Source organism: Centruroides sculpturatus, unplaced genomic scaffold (genome assembly GCF_000671375.1).
Source record: "Centruroides sculpturatus isolate CEXI.00-Female unplaced genomic scaffold, Cexi_2.0 scaffold36, whole genome shotgun sequence".
Lineage (NCBI taxonomy): Eukaryota > Metazoa > Arthropoda > Arachnida > Scorpiones > Buthidae > Centruroides > Centruroides sculpturatus.
The window spans coordinates 438,268-457,124 of NW_019384384.1; the positions used below are offsets into that span (position 1 = coordinate 438,268).

Here is an 18,857-nt window from a genome sequence, read left to right on the forward strand (position 1 = left end):
TGAACAATTATGCATTTAATATATTTTATTTAATCATATTGATTTGATTGTCATTACATATTTTAACTGAATAGTTGAGATTTTAATTAAAATATACTTTCTATGAAAATGGATGAATTAATCTGCACTCAACAGAAAATTCCTAAATGATTATTACAGAAGCATATTTCTTAATTAACTTTTTGACCATTTATACATTCGTGTGTTTAGTTTTGCTGTTTACTGAGTTTAGTTCCTGTTAACATTCAAAGACAGTGTGATAATTGCAAGTATTAGCAATTTATAATCTATGAAGTTTCTATTTCTATCATCATATTACACAAATAAAAGCTGAAATTTATAATTTAATATTTAAAAACAATAATTTTTAATAATTGTAGGAATAATCTGACATAACTGATGTATTTAATGATAATTTAGAGAAAAATATTTTGAGTGAGTGTGTCAATTTTTGTATGTACTTTATACATCATAAAAATTGTCATTTATGTATATGCAGGCTTTAAATCAGAATATTGAATATTTCACTAAAAAGTTTCTATACTTTAACATTCTCAGAAAATGAAAGTATTTTATTCATAATATATATACGTATATATATTTATTTATTTATTCATATTTATGTTAAATTCATACAATAATAATCTATAGAATACTACTATACTTTTTCTCAATTTGATTCACCAGTAAAGTTTGAAGGGAATAGAAATCCAAATAAAAGATAATTGCAAAGATAATTTATTATTAGATTTGTACAAGAGGAGAAGACTTGCTCATATATGCTTCAAATCTGATAAAGTAAAATAGGACTTCAATATATGGAAAAAACTATGTGGAATAACAAAGTAAAAGAAGTTATTTTCATATTGATTTATAAAGTACTGTTAGGTTAGTCTGCATAAGGAAGATATTAACTGAAATATTCAAATACTCATCTTAATTAATTTAAGTGATACCTACTCAGTATGTATGGAAGATTAAAAAAAAATTTAAGCACAATTCTACAAGTCTTTGAACAAAACAAACAGTATTTGTATTAGCACAAAGACATATTAAACCAGTGTTTTATAACCCTTTTGTAATAGTGGCATCTCCAACTTCCTTTATATACTTTATACATATTTATAATATTTAATTTAAATTGCATACAATATTTTCAATAAAATGATCATGAAGATAATAAATTATTTATAATTTTAATTACATATGAATATACAATAACTTATAATAATACATGTTATGGTGCTGCTCATCACTATATTTCACAGCATTGTAGTATGCCATGTTGTCCAAGTTATAAATCCCTGTACTAGTTAGACAAATATATTATTCATTTACAAATTCTGCTCATTCAAATAATTTTTTTCATTCAATTCTAAAGAAAAATTAGTAAATAATATAATGTTTATCTATTTGTATTCCTTTTCATTATTATTTTAATAATAAAGCATAAATGAATTCACAATAACTTAACAGAAATATAATTTTTGTAATCTTTGTTTGTAAAATTGTCTATAAAATAGATCAAAATTTAGTTGAAAATATCATCTAAATTAATATTTCATTAAAATGTTTCATCATCATTTGAATAAAAAAACGATATCATTTTTAAGATACTGATAAAATATAGTCATAGCTAGTAGATTATAACAGCTTGCATTTTTGACAATCATATATGTTAAACAGTTATGTTACAAGTATTTTTAATATAATATTAAGAATGGTAATGTTATGCTAATGTTTAATGAGAAATTTTTCTTTTGTAAACAATATTTGTGAATAAATATATTTGTTAGGAATTTTACATTACATTTATGATTATTCTGAACTTTAAATTTGAAAACACACTATAAAATGTCCTGCTTATTATGATAAGATTTAATCTGTGGATATTATTACACAAAATATATAATCTACATGTTATTATAAACTTCATCATAGCAAGATGACTTCATTTTAAAAATAAATGTAAAATGTGAAGACTTTTCTCATTTAAACTTTTTCTGTCAATTTTTGTTGTAATAATTAGTAATAATTTAACAAACAAATATCTAGTGATATATAACACAAATTTCAGAAATGTGAAAAACCTTATGTCTAATGGAACTTTTATTGTTTTAAATTGGAAAAATTTAAATTGTGCAATGTTCATTCTTTGTTTGCATTATTTGATTTGCTTATCAAATTTGTCATTACAACCTTACATCTCATTTGGGAATGCTAAACAAGTTTTGTACACACTTATTTTTCAATATCAAATTCATTTTGTTTTCAGTTTGTACTTGCTATTTTTATTATAATAAATTTATGAAAAATAAAATAAAATAAAACAAATTCAAATCTGTTCAAACATATCAAATATCAGTATTAGAATTTTGGCATCTGTTATAATAAAAATTAATTGTTGCTCATTCATATTTTTTTGGAAATGAAAACAGTAAATATAATATACAGAAAATATACATCAAATAAAATTTTAAAGGAAATTGTATCTAGAAAAAATTACAAATAAAGTACATATTTCTTAATCAATAATCAAATTTATATATTTATTTCTTTAATTATATTTTGATTTCTCATTAACAATCAGATAAACTAGTTTGTATTCTTAATCTTATAAATACAATATATCATTACTATTTCATCTAGAAAAGTATAGTATACAGTATTATGTACTGTACATATGACCTTGTATATATGCATACACGCATTGACATATAATAATTCAACACTGCTACATCATCTTCAATAGTTTTAATATATAATTTTAGATTCATGTCCATTGATATTATTTGGTAATTCAATTCTTATTGGTTTAAAACCTAATTAGAAATTATATATACAAATAAATTTATAATTATTGCAAATGTAATTATTAGAAAACAACATATTAAGTATTTTTTAGATTATAAAAGCTATCAGAAAATAAAGTTTTAAGTAGATATCCCCATTTAGATTTTTAATGGCAAGATTTGTTTGTCTGAAAAATACAATTTATAGATGTTAATCTATATCAAATATATTTCAGAAATTATATAATCCAGAAATCAATGTGAATTCTTATCTGCTTGCTGGAAAAAATTTCAATTGTTTTCCTTCTAGCTAATCTTATCATCTTATTAGTATGAAAATAAAATTCAATTCTTGTCTATGCTTAAAACTGTTTTAAAAATTAATCAACATTTGATAAAGTTTAAAGTATATCTTTTTAAATATTTAAAAATGATATATAATCAGTCCTAGTTAAAAATGAGAATAGTATAGTGCTTTATATATTATATAAAACATTGAACAAGTAGATTAAGAACTCCTCATACAAAAAGAATTTTTATTAAAAAGAACTTATAAATTACTTGTAAATTTAAAATTGGTATTTATCATTAGTGAAACAGAAATTAATTCAATTAATTTCATTTTTTATTTTAATATTTAAATTAAATTCAGTGATATGAAATAATTTACCAAATAATCAAAATTTCTGGTACAAAATATATTTCATTGAATGTCTTTTTCATGCTAAATGAAGAATTTCATAATTGGTCACATAAACCAGTGTTTTTCAACTATTGGTCAATGAGTAAATTTCATCAATCCACAAAAAATCACTTGATAATACTGATGCTGGGGCACAATTGATTACAGGTGATAATTCAGCAGTAATCTAGAGCTACTGTAGATACTTTGTTATATACAGTAACTCTAGATAAGCATATACAAGCATAATTCATAGTTGATTATAATTACTGGTCCGTGTAAAATTATAACATAATTTTACTGGTCTGCGATAAGAAAAAGGTTGAAAAACACTGATATAAACTACTCAATCTATTATTATTAGTCAACAAAACTGTACCAGTAACAATATTTCGCTAATGGTTAACTAATGAGAAAAATAATTTAGTATTATTAATCAATATTTATAGATAGATATTAAATTAAAATTAAAATTGTCTGACTATCAGTGTGTGCCATCTTTCAGATCTGTACTTTTGATAACAAATATATTAAAATAATTTATAGGTAAAATTCTAGATACTTTTGAATAACTAATATAAAATCTCAGATAAATACTATATGATTATGAACATTTCTTTATAATGTTCATTTAAAAAACAACTTAATATATCAAAACTCATTCACAGAATTATTAAATATGTGAACAAAACTTATACATATTCAAAACAATGCAAAAATTGATACATATAAATACATATACAGATTGACACTTAATAGAGCATTTTTTTTCTAAAATCAATTAAAATATGTATTAGATGTACTGTAAAAAAATTCTTACAATTTCAGATAAATTTCAGTAATGATATGTATATTTTATTGTCTCCATTTAAAACAAATGTTTCAATTTTATTAAATTAATATTTTTTCCATCTTTTATATTTTATTCTAAAATCTGCAAAAGTAAATATATATATTTACTTTTAAAAGATAAATATTTATATATTAATCCTACTTTAAAAAACTCAAATAAGTTATTTAAATTAATTTCTGATATTCTAAATGGTATGCTAAGATATAAAATTTATTTCAAAGTGATAAATTTAATATAGTAAATCTCAAATAGCCAAGTTCTGATCTGTATTTTTCTTATTATAGTCTGATTCATTTAATTGTCAGAGATAAAATTTGATGTTTACATAGATAAAATTGTTAAGATGTATTCAACAAAGTTAGAAATCGTTTCATTAGTTCTATATTTTATGAAAATAAATTTTCAATTAAATATATCATTAGAAACTCTAAAATAAATGCTTTCTTCTAAATTAAAAAACTTGATTACTTTCATTTCTGTTAATCTTAAATAACTTTATTATACTAATTTATTATTGTTAGTAGTGAAATATGTTACTAAATAATAATAATTTACAAAATGTAATAAATCAAGTAATTTATAATTAATACTATTAAATATCTTATAACCTCTTGTGCCAAATTTTCTTAAACTTCCTTTTTTGCATTCAAAATATCCCTTCTTAATACTTATTACCAATTGGTTGTCCCAAATCTTGATGTTGAACAGGAGATTGAGGCTGAAAATTAGATCCTTGTTGTATATATTGTTGTCCTGGCATTTGTGATTGTTGAACAAATTGTTGCTGGTTAGGATATTGCATTTTAGGAGCAAAGTCATCTTGTGGAGGTGATGGGTATTTTGGTCCCATCTGTGATTGTCGTTGAAGGTGGAAATATGTCTCCTTATATACAAACCACATACTAGATGTCCACAAGAAAAAATTTGCAAATCCAAATATCTATAAAATAGAAATAAACTATAGAAATCAAATTTCATTACTATAAATATTTAAAATAAAAATTTTTTCTCAAATCTTACACTAGTATAGTTTCCTTATTAATATCTCATGAAAATAATCCATAAACAAGTTAACTGCATTCTATTATTAAATATTTTCAAAATTGCATTGACCATTTTTCTACATTCTATGTGAAATAGAATTTTAAAAAAATGATCAGAACGTTAGAAGATAGGGCATACCATATAAATATCACATCATCTTGAATATCAATTCATTGAATTAAATTGAAAAACAGATATAGAAATGTTTTTTGATTTAATTTATATTATTTTTACTTATTGGCCACAATAGCTGTTTAGTCCCTTTCAATTCTACATGCGTAACAATAATGTTGTAAACTTAATTGTGACCTATTTATATATCTGCATTTTTATCAAAAATGCTTTTAAAGAGAACAATCCTATAACATTAAACACCATGCAATCATATTGAAGGAATTCTTTTCTTACATTTATCATATCTGAATGAAATGAAAGTTAAATAATTGTCACTCAAGTCAAAAATTTGAAATTTTTTTATAATAAAATGTTGAATTCTTGTAAAAATTGCCATTCCAGCATGATTACATATAATAAGCTTTAAAGAGGCTAGTCCTTCCCATAAATACACTCACTGCCATAAAAATTATTGTGCACCACGAAAAAGTTGTCAGAATCAAATGAAATTGTTCATATACAAGTGTAATGGCAATGTAAGTAAGTGATTTCAAAAGCAAAAGGATCATTTATTGCAGGAAAAATTACAAGTGAAAGGAGGTTCTAGTACCCTGTTGGGCCTCCTCTAGCATGAATACATGATGTGATATGGGCAGGCATGGCGTAATGCTGTATGGTATCCTGTGGCATCTCAGTCCACAATTGATGCAAGCAGTCCTCTAGTTTGGCCAAAATCCTAGGCTGTCCAACTTAGCATTCCAGGTAATCCAACATGTTGATCAGTGGACAAACCAGGAAACTGGGCAGGTCAGGGAAGTGAGAGGGGCAGTCCTGCAACACCTTTGCTGTGTATGGTCAAGCATTGTCCTGTTGGAAAATGGCTCTTGGCAGTCCTGTCATCAGAGACAACATATGTGGATTGAGGATATCACTCGCATACTGCTGGGCTGTCATGGTCCCTTGGATACACTACTAGAAGTGACTGGGTGTCATATGTGATGGCACCCAAGACCATCACACCAGCTGTGTGCTGCTCCAAAGCATAGGCAAGATTGAGGTGCTCACCATGAGGCCTCCAGACACAAATATGGCCATCATCAATGCTCAAACTGAATCTGAATTTGTTGCTGTCAGTGTCCAAACTGAATCTGGTCCCAGTTTCATTCTGTTGCAGTCAATCCCATAGGGAGCAATACCACTCCAAATGGAGGAAATGGTGGATGTCAATGGCAGCCCATGTAATGGATGCAGCAATACCAGATATTCCTCACCCAGGCATCTTGAAATGGTACAGACAGACACAGAGGCCTGTAATAATGGTTCCATCTGTGTCCAGATGACAGACAACAACGCAGTTGGCTGTGTGCATGCTTGTTGGAGGGCATCCCAAACCTGAGCACCATATGTGTGAACTCTCCTCTCATCCACTGGTCCTAACACTTTCTTACAGCATTGTCAGAATGGCCTAGATGGTGGGCTATTCGACAAGATGACCATCTTGCTTCTCACAACCTGATGATCCTTCCCCTTTCAAACTCTATTAGTTGTTCATATGGTCTTTGATTGAGACATAAAGGCATCTCTAGTGATACAGCATCTCTCTGCAACTGATAAACTACAGACAGGATGCCTTTGAGTGCTTTTTTTTTATAGGCCAAGGGAGACTTTAATGTCTTCTGCTGGCATTACACAATGAGCCATCACACTAATCATTTCCATATAACTCTAATCATTTCCATATCTGTTTGAGATTTATCTGCATGCCAAGTTTTACAGCAATACAATTCCTTCTTGGTACACCAATTTTTATGGCAATGAGTGTATTTATTATCAAACAGTATACAATGTAATTCAAAAAGTTTGTCTCAAACTTAAGGAGCAAATCAAGGGGTTGAAATAAAATAATTTTCAAATAGGAACATGTGCAAATACACCATAACAATACTTTGATCCAGTCCAGCACTAGGTTACTTCTCTAGGAAAACTAACATTTTCAATCTTTTAAGATCTTTGTCAGGTATTATACTGATTCAAAAATCAAACTATTCAAAGAATAAGTTGTAATTCAAATTTGAAAGTACTAATCAAATGCATATAGATAAATGTTTGATTTAATTATGTCAACAATCATAATGAATTTGTCAGACATAAGAAATGCATTTCTCTTCTTAAAATTAATGCAGTATCCACATTGGTTAACTTGAGGGCTCCCAATTCTCTAAGCTGTTCAGTACAGATAGCACACTTTATCATACATGCTTGATCTAATTTTACTATCACTGTAAGACATATGTGGATAACTGTGGCATGCTGTGACATTTGATGATAGGGAAGCTGTGTTTCTGAAAGAAGCCGACTTCCAGTAGCAATCAGTTAACTGCATGTCAGTGATGGTCTCAGCCAGTGTTTCTCAACCTCTAATGAATCGTTGCCCATTACATAGAATCGCCCCCTTCACTTCAAAATTCCAATGCCGAGGGCCAAGGCTAACGCCAAATTCGTACTGCATTGAATAGACTAGTGACTAGTATAGTGTTATTTGTTTAATTATTGTACGATATAACAAATAAAATATCTAATTATTCTTAATATAATGTTTTACTATATCGCCCAGAGAATTGTTTTTCGCCCCCCCAAAATATAAATTGTTACTAATTGCCCTCTCAACATGGAAAAATGCCCACATGGGGGCAATATCACCCTCATTGAGAAACACTGATCTAGGCCCTCTAAGGTCCATTTGTATTTGTTTGTTTGATAAGCTAGTAAAAACCGTAGACTTCTCTAATGTATTTTTAATAGATTATTTAATGTACTTAATAAATAAACAAGTTCAATATAATTACCTCTGTTATTAGATTCAATAGATTCCCTAAGACCTCTAAATGCCAATTCTTGCTTTGATAAAAAACATATACCTAAATTAATAGATGTTATATCTATTAGCTGTAACTGTCTTGATATAATTTAATATTTATTTTATATTATTTACTAATGTTAATAGATTGTCTGTCATTTGTTTTAGGACCAGGTGTCCATGGAAATTTCCAAAATTTATAACTTTTCAGTCACTCACATTGAACTGGAAAAATTTCTGTCTTTATTACATCTAATATTACAAAGAAATCAGTCTCCACTGTACTTGGCTAGAGATTGGTTCAGTTAAGTTTGCTTCAGTTGCCATTTCTTAATGAAAAATTGTAGCCATGCCTACTTTTCAGTTGTTCCATTTCTTTCATTCTTGATGGTCATTTTAATTCTTAAAATTTGAAAAACCTTTGAAATATGTGACAGTTTCTTTTTTGTATCATTTTAATACTGTATATTGCACCTCTTCCACTATATACTGAAAATTTAAAATATTTTCAGGTTTTTTGAAAAGTACAGTAAATTCAAGAAAGAATATTTAAATGAACTACTTTTTAAAATGAAAACTATAAAACCAATTTTATCACTTAGAAGCTAGTATTATAGTACAAGCAATGCAAGCCAATAATACTTGAAGGAATGGATAACACTGAAAGCAAAACAAGTAAAAAAAGAAAAGGATTTAATCACTGCAATGCTCCTCAAAATAAGAAGCTACTAACAAAATATGAATGTAAAAAATGTGAAAAGGCAATTTGTTTATCTCACACAAAAGTCTTTTGTACAATATGCAGTATAAATGTGATGAAGCGTAGTGAATGGTTAATACAGAAAAATCTTTCCATAATATGAAAAATACAAATAAATCGTTTTTATAGAGTTTAATTTTTCATGAAAAAGTATAATAAAGTATATGTGAATTTCATAGAGATTAATTTGTTAATTTGTACATTGTTATTGGTCTTTTAATAATGACAATGATTTAAAACTAAACAATGTATCAGAAATAACAATATTTTTAATGTACTGTAAAAATTCATAAAATATTTGCTTAATTATCAAACGTTAAAAATAGTAATAATTTTGATTCATTGTGCCATCTTTATGATTTTGTGATAATCTGGACTAATTAAAGAAAATATACATCTAAAAAAGGGAAACAATGCCAAGATGCAATTAGTGTATGTTAACTTTCAGACCTAAGAGAGTTTTGACTTAAGCTTGCTCAGCGTCGAAAATGACACCTTTTCCTTGACCTCCCCATTTTTGCCATTCTAATATACGACAGAATGGCCAATTCAGGGAGTCGTCACCAATTCCTCCAATGGTCTAGTCATGTCTGAGTATCACCTACTTCACTTATGGATATTCCACCTACTACTCCTATGGATACTCCATTAATTGTACCTATGAACACTACTACTCCCTCACCTACCATTTCATTCCTAAGTCAAATTAGTGTAATTTAAAACTTTTCCTGAAGAATCCCGAATGATCCTTGATTCTCCAGTCAACAAGCATCAAACAATCTACATAAAGCAACAACCTCCACAACAAGGTATTTATCAACCACAATCACTTTGTGAACTCTCTCTCTTGCATTTAACAACTTGCAACTAAATGGACTCGTTAGAATGTATAATTCTCTATATTATAATCATTTTTTGAAACAGGAAACCAATTACACGAATAATTTTATTAAGGCCCTGCATTGGACATGTGCATAACTGCGATGTTCGATTTTTTCAAACTCTTGGAATCAAACCTGATGATGACCGTTGAAGACAGTAGAAAACATTTGTTTTTGAAGTGAATTTATGCTGGTTTGTTGGTAATTTCGTAGTTATTTTGATATTTATAATCATATGTTTGTTTTGTTTAATCTGTAGTGAGTGCAATTCCTTCCATTATGCTGTCTCTAGACCTTCTCCATCCTGAGTCCAACTGCCTATGCATGTGACTGCTTGTGTAAAATAAATAAACTTATGGCCTTAGAAGTTTCTGTGTCTTTGGAAAAAATGCAGCAGTGTCAGTCCTGATATAGTCTTCATCAACATAGTGTTGACCATTTGGTCAAGTGGTGCAGAAGCAATAGGGGATGCTTCAAGCATTATTACAATTTTATATTGTGCTTGATGTAAGATTAATAATTTTTCATTAAAAAAATCTGGAGGTATAAGGTCCAGGTATCAAGGTGGCCATGCTATTTGCTCCCTCAACCAATCCACCAACCTGAAACAGACACTGAGATATATAGCACATTTCAATGTAACAAGGAGATGCACTGTCTTACTAGATGTGAAAGAGTCCTTGGTTATCTTTGTATAATTGTGGAATGAAGAACTGATGAAGCATGTCTAAATACATGATACTGGTAACAGTATTCTCCATGAAAAAGAAGACACCTTTTTTTTTGCTAAGAGCACAAAACTCATTTAGCTTTGGACTATCATAAACATGTTCCAGAGAGGTACATGGATTTTTGCTATCCAAATCCTGCAGTTGTGGGTGTTGGCATCACTGTTGACATGAAATGTGTCTCATCACTGAAATTTACAGAATCCAGAAATCACTCATTATCACTTATCCATTGAAATATTTGCATATAGAATTTCCTACATTTTATATGGAAAGTTTTATTCTGTTCACACAATATTTGTCATAAGTAATTAATAATATATATTAGACACAGTATTTTATGGCATATAAGACACTCCCTCATTTTAGCATAAATATTTAGGAAAAAGCATTTAGCGTATTTAAGCCATCCTTTGTGTTTTCAGCAGTAAGCCCCAAAATTTTTACTGTATTCTGGTTTAAAAAAAGTAAAATTAAAATGCACACTTTTATTTATCAGGGTAAAAAGGAGTTTAAAACATTTAAAATTAAAATTTATCATTAAATTATTTAACATAACTACATACAAAAGCTGCTTAACTACAGAAAAAATAAATAATATGTTTAATTTAACAGTAAAATTTTAATGCAAAAGTTGGGCTAGGTAGAAGTTACCTGTAGCCTACTGAAGGTGTTTGGAGAATTCATTAGCCTATGATAGATTGCAGCTTCCACACATAAAATGCAAGGCAATTTTTTGAGCTTTTTTCAGACAAACGTTGCATCTTATGCCATAAAATATGGTATATTTTTTACTATATTTCTGTTTATTTTATGCTTAAATTTTTACTTTGTATGCATTAATTCAAAATAAAATTTTTTATAATAAAAATTTTTATTTTAATTCAATTCATTTCAAATTAAAATAATTTTCATGGTCAAAGTTGCATAATCCTAGAAATTCCTGGGACTTGAAAACAAATGTCACAAATCCTAAGAGTAGAAAAATACCCAAGATCCAAAAATCCTAGTGGAGTTGAATAATGAACACACTGTAATATTAAAACATTTCAGTTTATTTATTATTCTACTAATATGTAGTGTGCAAATAAAAATCACTTTACAATGAAATGAAGTTTCTTTAACATAATCCTAATTCTTGAAGAATGAGAAAGCAACATTTTTAAGAGTGACAATTAAACTGCTAGTTTATAAGAAAAATGCAAGCAATAAACAGGAAAAGTGATTGTTTTCTAAAGAAACATACGGCCAGAAAAGTATGTAAGACTGTAAAAGTCATTCTTCAATTTATAAAATAATTTAAATGAGCAATTATTTATTGTGACAACATCACAATACTGGGCTGCAATTTTTTATTTACTTAATTTAAAATACGAGGGCTGTTCAAAAAGTATCGGACCTTTGGTTGGCAAAAATACATTTATTGATTTTGAGGTACAAAACCCTAATCCCCTTCAAAGTAGTCTCCTTGGTAGTGTATACACTTCTCCCAGTGCTCCTGCCATTGCTGGAAACACTGCTGGAACGCAGTTTTTGGAATGGCCATCAGCCGGTCCATCGCATTCTGCACAATGTCTTCTCTTAACTCAAATCGGGTTCCTTTTAGCAGCATTTTCAGCTTGGGGAATAGCCAAAAGTCACACGGAGCCATGTCAGGAGAGTACAGAGCGTGATGAACCACAGGAATGTTGTGTTTGGCAACAAAAGTCTGAATTAGATGCGCAGAACGGGCGGGTGTATTATCACGATGGAGCTGCCAAGTTTTGGTTGACCACAGATCCAGTTGTTTGTGTCGCACAGCATCACAAAGATGATGAAGAACCACCTGGAAGTACTCCTTTGCAATGGTTTGGCCTTGTGGTGTGTACTCATGATACACCACTCCATGGGAATTGAAAAAAACTGTCAACATGACCTTGATATCGTTGCGGACCTGTCGCACTTTTTTTTTTACCTTGATATCGTTGCGGACCTGCCGCACTTTTTTTTGGCCTCGAGGATCGTCCCCAAAAGCCTGCTGAATCTTGGAAATGGTTTCCACTTGGGCAGTGTTTTTCAACTTTCTTGAATAAGCGACCCCTTTACAAGTTAAAAAATTTTGGCGACCCCCATGGCCATATTTAAACTATGTCAGTGATTTTAAAAACTATGTATTTAAGTTTCTTTCTTAAATAAGACTTAAATATTTAAGTTTCTTTCTTTAAAGACTTAAATATTGATCAAAAAACCAATTGTACTGTAAAATAAACAGACACAGACTTCTCACTGAGATTGTAGTTATTTTTATTGTAGTGTAGAACCTAAAAACACTTGTTTTTTTCTTTTACCCGCGATCCCCCCGTGTAAGACTTTGCGACCCCCTGGGGGTCGCGACCCACAGGTTGAAAAACACTGCACTTGGGCATCGCCAAGGTTTTTGGAAAAATTTGATGCAATATAGCTGCTCACGTTGTTCAGTCATTTTCCAACTTAGTGGAATCTGACGAGAGCTCACTACACGTCCTCACTCATAGGCCGACTGCCAGCAACTGACGCTAGCTGCAGGCTGGAAAAAATTCAGGACTGTGCATGACTGTCCCCTCCACAACTCTGCTGAAAGAGGCCTCCCGCGCATCATTGGTTTACGCGGGAAAAATAAAGGTCCGATACTTTTTGAACAGCCCTCATACATGCTCTCCACCTCAAATTAGTACTGTAGTGTCTTGCTCCTATACATCATACTTTTCTGCTAACAATGGAGTCATGCCAGTCATCTATCTAACTCCTTTCTGGGAAAATGTTTTGAATTGAAACAACATGATTTCAGTTTGCATCAGAAGTTCATATATAGTTAATCGGGGCCTCTGCCCCTAAGCTCTCTATCTGTAGTCTTGACTTTCATATATCTAACTCTGTTCTCGAGATTAAGGAATGATAGACAGGCAAATGGACGAACGACAGTGGGAATTTATAGGTCTACAATTTTTTCAAATTGCAGCCCAATAATGATGAAAAGACTGGCTAATTGTTTCAGCTCAATAACAAATCCAAAGGAATAACATAGTCATTATTAAAAATACTTTTAAATTTTAATCTAATTCATTATATATAATTCATAAAAAAACATTTACAGTTGTTTATTACTACAGGTATACCTCGCATTACGTCGGTAATTGGTTCCAGGAAAACAATGTAAGTCGAATTTACCTGTCTCCGAATCTACTTATCACTAGGAAAGCATTTTAAATAATATATGGTTAATAAAAATCTATTTTAAGCTTACAAACAAATAAATTTTAGTTTTTAATATAGTACAAAAAAAATAATCTAAATTTACGAATGCATGTACTGTAAATACAGTACATACTTCTATATATTTTAATATGTTTTATGTGCTTTAAACGTTTATCTAGTGATATTACGACTTCAATATTTGTGGTGGACAGACGTAAAGTCTAATAAAATGACTTAAACTTGATTTTTATTTTTCCATATACTTTTTTAACAAGCGGCGTATAATCGGGAACGACGTAACTCGAAACGACGTAAGTCGAGGTATGCCTGTACTCTTCTAAAAGCTTTAAAATTGAACAATAAAATTAATAATTGTAATAACTGTCTAAATTATATTGTAAAAATTTTAAGTCATTTTTTCACTATTATAATGCCAACCATCTAGTAATTTTTATTAATTCATTAAAATGCATATGTTATTTCTTTGTTTTTATTATTTTATTAAATGTACAAGTATTACTTTGTCCTAATTTGGATTTTTGTAAGCTGTATTTTCTCTGAATAAAATATATATAAGTTTGAATACAGGAATATGTATATTAAAATAAACAAAAATAAAGAACACAAAATTTCATACACAGTTCATACTTTGAAATTAATATTAATGCTAAAAAATATGTAATGAATATAAAATAAGACTTACTAGAGACACATTTAATGAAGCAAAATTTCCACTTGATACTGTCTTGCATGTATTAGATGTTTTACAAACATCCAAATACTCAAAGAAATTGCTTGGATTGGTGTAATATTTTAAATCACTAACTCCTTGAGACCAAGCACTTGAGCCTGCCAACCAAAATATAGCCAAAACACCAGTTGCACCTAAATCCTTAAAAATAAATTTAAAATTTAACATAAGCTAATTTATGTTATGTATATTTTATAAAACTATTGATATTTTGTATTTAAAACACTAAATTTCTATAATATCAGTAAAATGACAAAAAAAAATCAATTTTGTAAATTCTAGATTACTGATTCCCATTTCTGGTATACTTGGACAATCATTTGAAGAGTGCAGGACATTTAATTATTGAATATTAAAAGACCAGGCAACAAATCATTTGTGATTAATCAGTCAATCATGGAGCTACTTTTGAAGTCAAAGCATCAAAATCTTATGAACATTATTATTAATGTTCAAATGTTAGAAATTAAACAGTAAATGTCAATAACTGTCACATTTGGACTTTGCAACAGCCACATACATGTCAACAGACTCTGCTGCATTCATCTACACTCAATAGGATGTAGCTTCACAAATAGACAAAATAAGGTGCGTTTCAAATTTATACGGACACGAAAAAATTAAAGTGAAACCCAAATTTGCTGCATTAAGTGACAAATGTTTTATTAAAAATGTTCCCACACATTATGTTTCCACACTGCAAAATAAGAATTTTAATCAAACATTAACATTTTGTCACTGAAAATAATATTTTTGAAAATTTTGTACAAAAAACTGTTACATATTTATCCGGACAGGCACTCATTTCATGAGTTAAATAGAATATTGTTTAGTTTCAAGCATTGAAATATATAAATCAGCTTACATATCTAATTGTAATACAAATTCTTTATGTTGTTCAACGTTCTAAAATGGGTAGAACAAAGAATTTATCTGATTATGAAAAAGAGCAGATTGATGCCTATAAATCACAAGGCAAGTCAATAAGAGAAATTGCAGCATATATAAATCATCCAAAATCAACTGTTGGTGATTATTTATCAAAAAGACGTGGCTAGAATGTATCAAAATTCAAGACAGGTCCAAAACCCGAGCTTATACCTTGAGATTGAAGACAAATCATCAAGGTTTGCTCCACTAAACAAACATCAGAAAAATAAAACAAGAATTACACTTACCTTGTAGTAGCACAACAGTGTAAAGAGTTTTAAATAAATCTCCAACATTAAAATTCAGAAAAAAAGCTATAATGCCACCACTTTCATTAAAGCACTAAAGTGACAGACTTGATTGGGCACAAAAACACATGACATGGTCCAAAGAATGGATTGAAGTTTTGTTCAGTGATGAAAAAAAATTCAACTTAGATGGTCCAGACGGTTGGAAGTATTATTGGCACGATTTAAGAACCGAAAAACAAATATTTTCAAAACGCCAAATGGGTGGGGGATCAATAATGGTGTGGGGTGCGTTTGGATTCAACGGAACCACAGATTTAGCATTTATAACTCAAAGAATGAATTCAAAGAAGTATCAAGGCATGCTTGAAGATCATTTATTGGAAGCTGGACCAAATATTTGTGGACCAAATTGGATCTTTCAACAAGACAATGCCCCTGTGCATGCCTCTAAATCAACAAAAATGTGGTTTAAACGTAAAAATATTAATCTGATGACATGGCCTGCTAGAAGCCCTGACCTGAATCCGATGGAAAATCTTTGGGGGATGATGGTTCGTACAGTTTATGCCAATGGAAAGCAGTTTTCCACAATTCATGATTTGAAGGCAGCAATTTCAGATGCTTGGGATAAACTTAAGATTGAATTCCTTCAGAATCTAATTGAAACAATGCCTAATCGAGTATTTAATGTAATTAAGTTAAATGGTGGTTACATTGACCATTAAATTGTAAGAAAACTTTGTGGTTTGAAACCTGTCCGGATAAATATGTAACAGTTTTTTTGTACAAAATTTTCAAAAATATTATTTTCAGTGACAAAATGTTAATGTTTGATTAAAATTCTTATTTTGCAGTGTGGAAACATAATGTGTGGGAACATTTTTAATAAAACATTTGTCACTTAATGCAGCAAATTTGGGTTTCACTTTAATTTTTTCGTGTCCTTATAAATTTGAAACACATCTTAATATAACACAATAAAATCTTCAAGCTAAAAATCAAAAAATGTTGATATAAAACAGTTTTATTTGAAAAAAATCAATTCTATACAATAAGTTTTTATACTATAAACTTTCTTAACAGCTACATTTGATAAATTTATCTTCAAAATTCAAATAAAAAAATTCAATTTTCATAGTTATTAAATAAAATATTATTAAAGATTTTAAGGAAGATGCAGTATTTGAAAGAAATATAATTTTCAATTTTTGTCTAAATTAAAATTCTTAATATGTTAAAAGGTTATATTTTAAAAAAGGTAATGTTAAAAAACTTCTTAAAAACACAACCTCGAGAAAATATCCTTCTCTGTCTTTACAGATTTTCAAGGAGAACTATAGACTACAACTTTCTTCTAAAAGGAACCAGCTTCATTTAATATTACCTCCAAATGTGTTTTGCCCTGACTATAACAGGGCTTCTTCAGTGGATATAACATCACAATCCATAGCAATATTTGCTTCACAAACATTATGATTTTGATAACAAACTATCTTGCATGAAGATATACTTATATCCCTGTCTACATTATCCCAACATGCATCTACACTCATGTCAGTGTTTAAATTATTATTATTATTCTGCATAAAAATTGTGTAGTGTTCTTTAATTCTTATTTTTATGATATTCTTTTCTTTATACACAATTTTTATGTTATTTACATTGACATTACAATTATTTTTCTGACAATGATGAAACCACAGTGAGTTATTATTGTTTAGTCTTATTGCTGTCATTGCTCTAACAATTACTTTCCCAAATGAGGCTTAGTTTTCCCAACATAATATTTCAATTGGACACACACACACTAGTCTGTACACAATATCTGATCCTTTTTGTTTGTCTGTTTCTTTCCTTGAATTCTCTGCTGTTAATTTAGTTAACTTGTTGTTTTTTTTTTGTTTTGAGATGGACATGTGTATGCCATGTGCTCTGACAAGTCGTTTACCAACAGTAATAGTTATACTGTCAATATACTATTACTCTGTGAACACCGGATAACACCAGTTGTCAATTTTTACCGTTTCATCTTTTGTCGGGAATAATACATATTAACTAAAAATTAAGTGTTCATAGATACTTTGAAATTAATAATCTGTGTTATATTTTTTATATAAATGATGTGTTAAACAGCAATGCTCTTTACATTTTTCATATTATAGAAAATAGTCATACAACTATGTAATAAAAATATAGTCACACAATTCTATGTTGTACCATTATATGACATGCAAGTTTTTTATTTTATTGTTTATTCCTCTTTTTTTTTACATCATACTTACCAATGTCATGAAACTCACCTTGTTTTTTTGTAATTTTAACAGCACTGAAGAGGGGTTGGGAATACAAGCCAACCCGAAATGCATCTGAATTAAAAAAGTGTTTTAAATAAACTGTAACGTTTTTCTAACTAATTCCTGTTTGATCGTCTTCCAAAATTATTGTTTGGATTGCAAGGACGCTATACACAGAATTTGAAGGTACAGCAACCATACCTTCTACACAATTTTCTTTTTAACAACTTTCATTTTTTGTAACAAATATGTAAGAGTGATTAAAAACAGAACGTCTGAAATGTTTTGTTTTTACCAATGACATTTCTCTCTTACTTGTAAATGATTGGCTGCTCAAAATTAGCAATTGCTTTTTGCAGTCTAGACCAGTTTCACATTTATTTTTCACTATTTGCTCAGTGTGAACTAAGTTAAGCTACTCCAGCTTCAAATTTCCAGGTTCTAGTAATTTTTAAAATATAAGGATATTCCACCTTTGAATTATCCAAAAATTACAAAAAGATTTGAATTAAACAGGTAATTTTATATTTATTAGGAAACTCAAGGGAAATCTGTAGAATCCAAATTATCCAAAAATTTGAATTAATTAATGAAGTTTGACTGTATTTAAACTTCTGGATATGTTTTACAAATATAATTTTATTTTTCGTAATTTTGATGAGAAATAAATTTTTAAATTTTTTACATAAATTATAATTCATATAAAT

General features: G+C 29.0%; 1 protein-coding gene across 2 annotated transcripts in view; it reads right to left on the minus strand.

Annotated features, from left to right (window-relative positions):
* Positions 1 to 4,841: 4,841 nt before the first annotated feature.
* Positions 4,842 to 18,857, minus strand: part of LOC111617997 (synaptoporin-like) — a 66,504-nt gene continuing 52,488 nt past the window's right edge. For both annotated transcript variants that reach the window (XM_023359406.1, XM_023359407.1), the window contains exons 5-6: positions 14,628 to 14,816; positions 4,842 to 5,267 (exon numbers count right to left, since the gene is read on the minus strand). In XM_023359406.1, the coding sequence (XP_023215174.1) occupies positions 4,989 to 5,267; positions 14,628 to 14,816 (468 nt within the window). In that variant the 3' untranslated portion in view covers positions 4,842 to 4,988. The remainder of the gene's footprint in view (positions 5,268 to 14,627; positions 14,817 to 18,857) is intronic.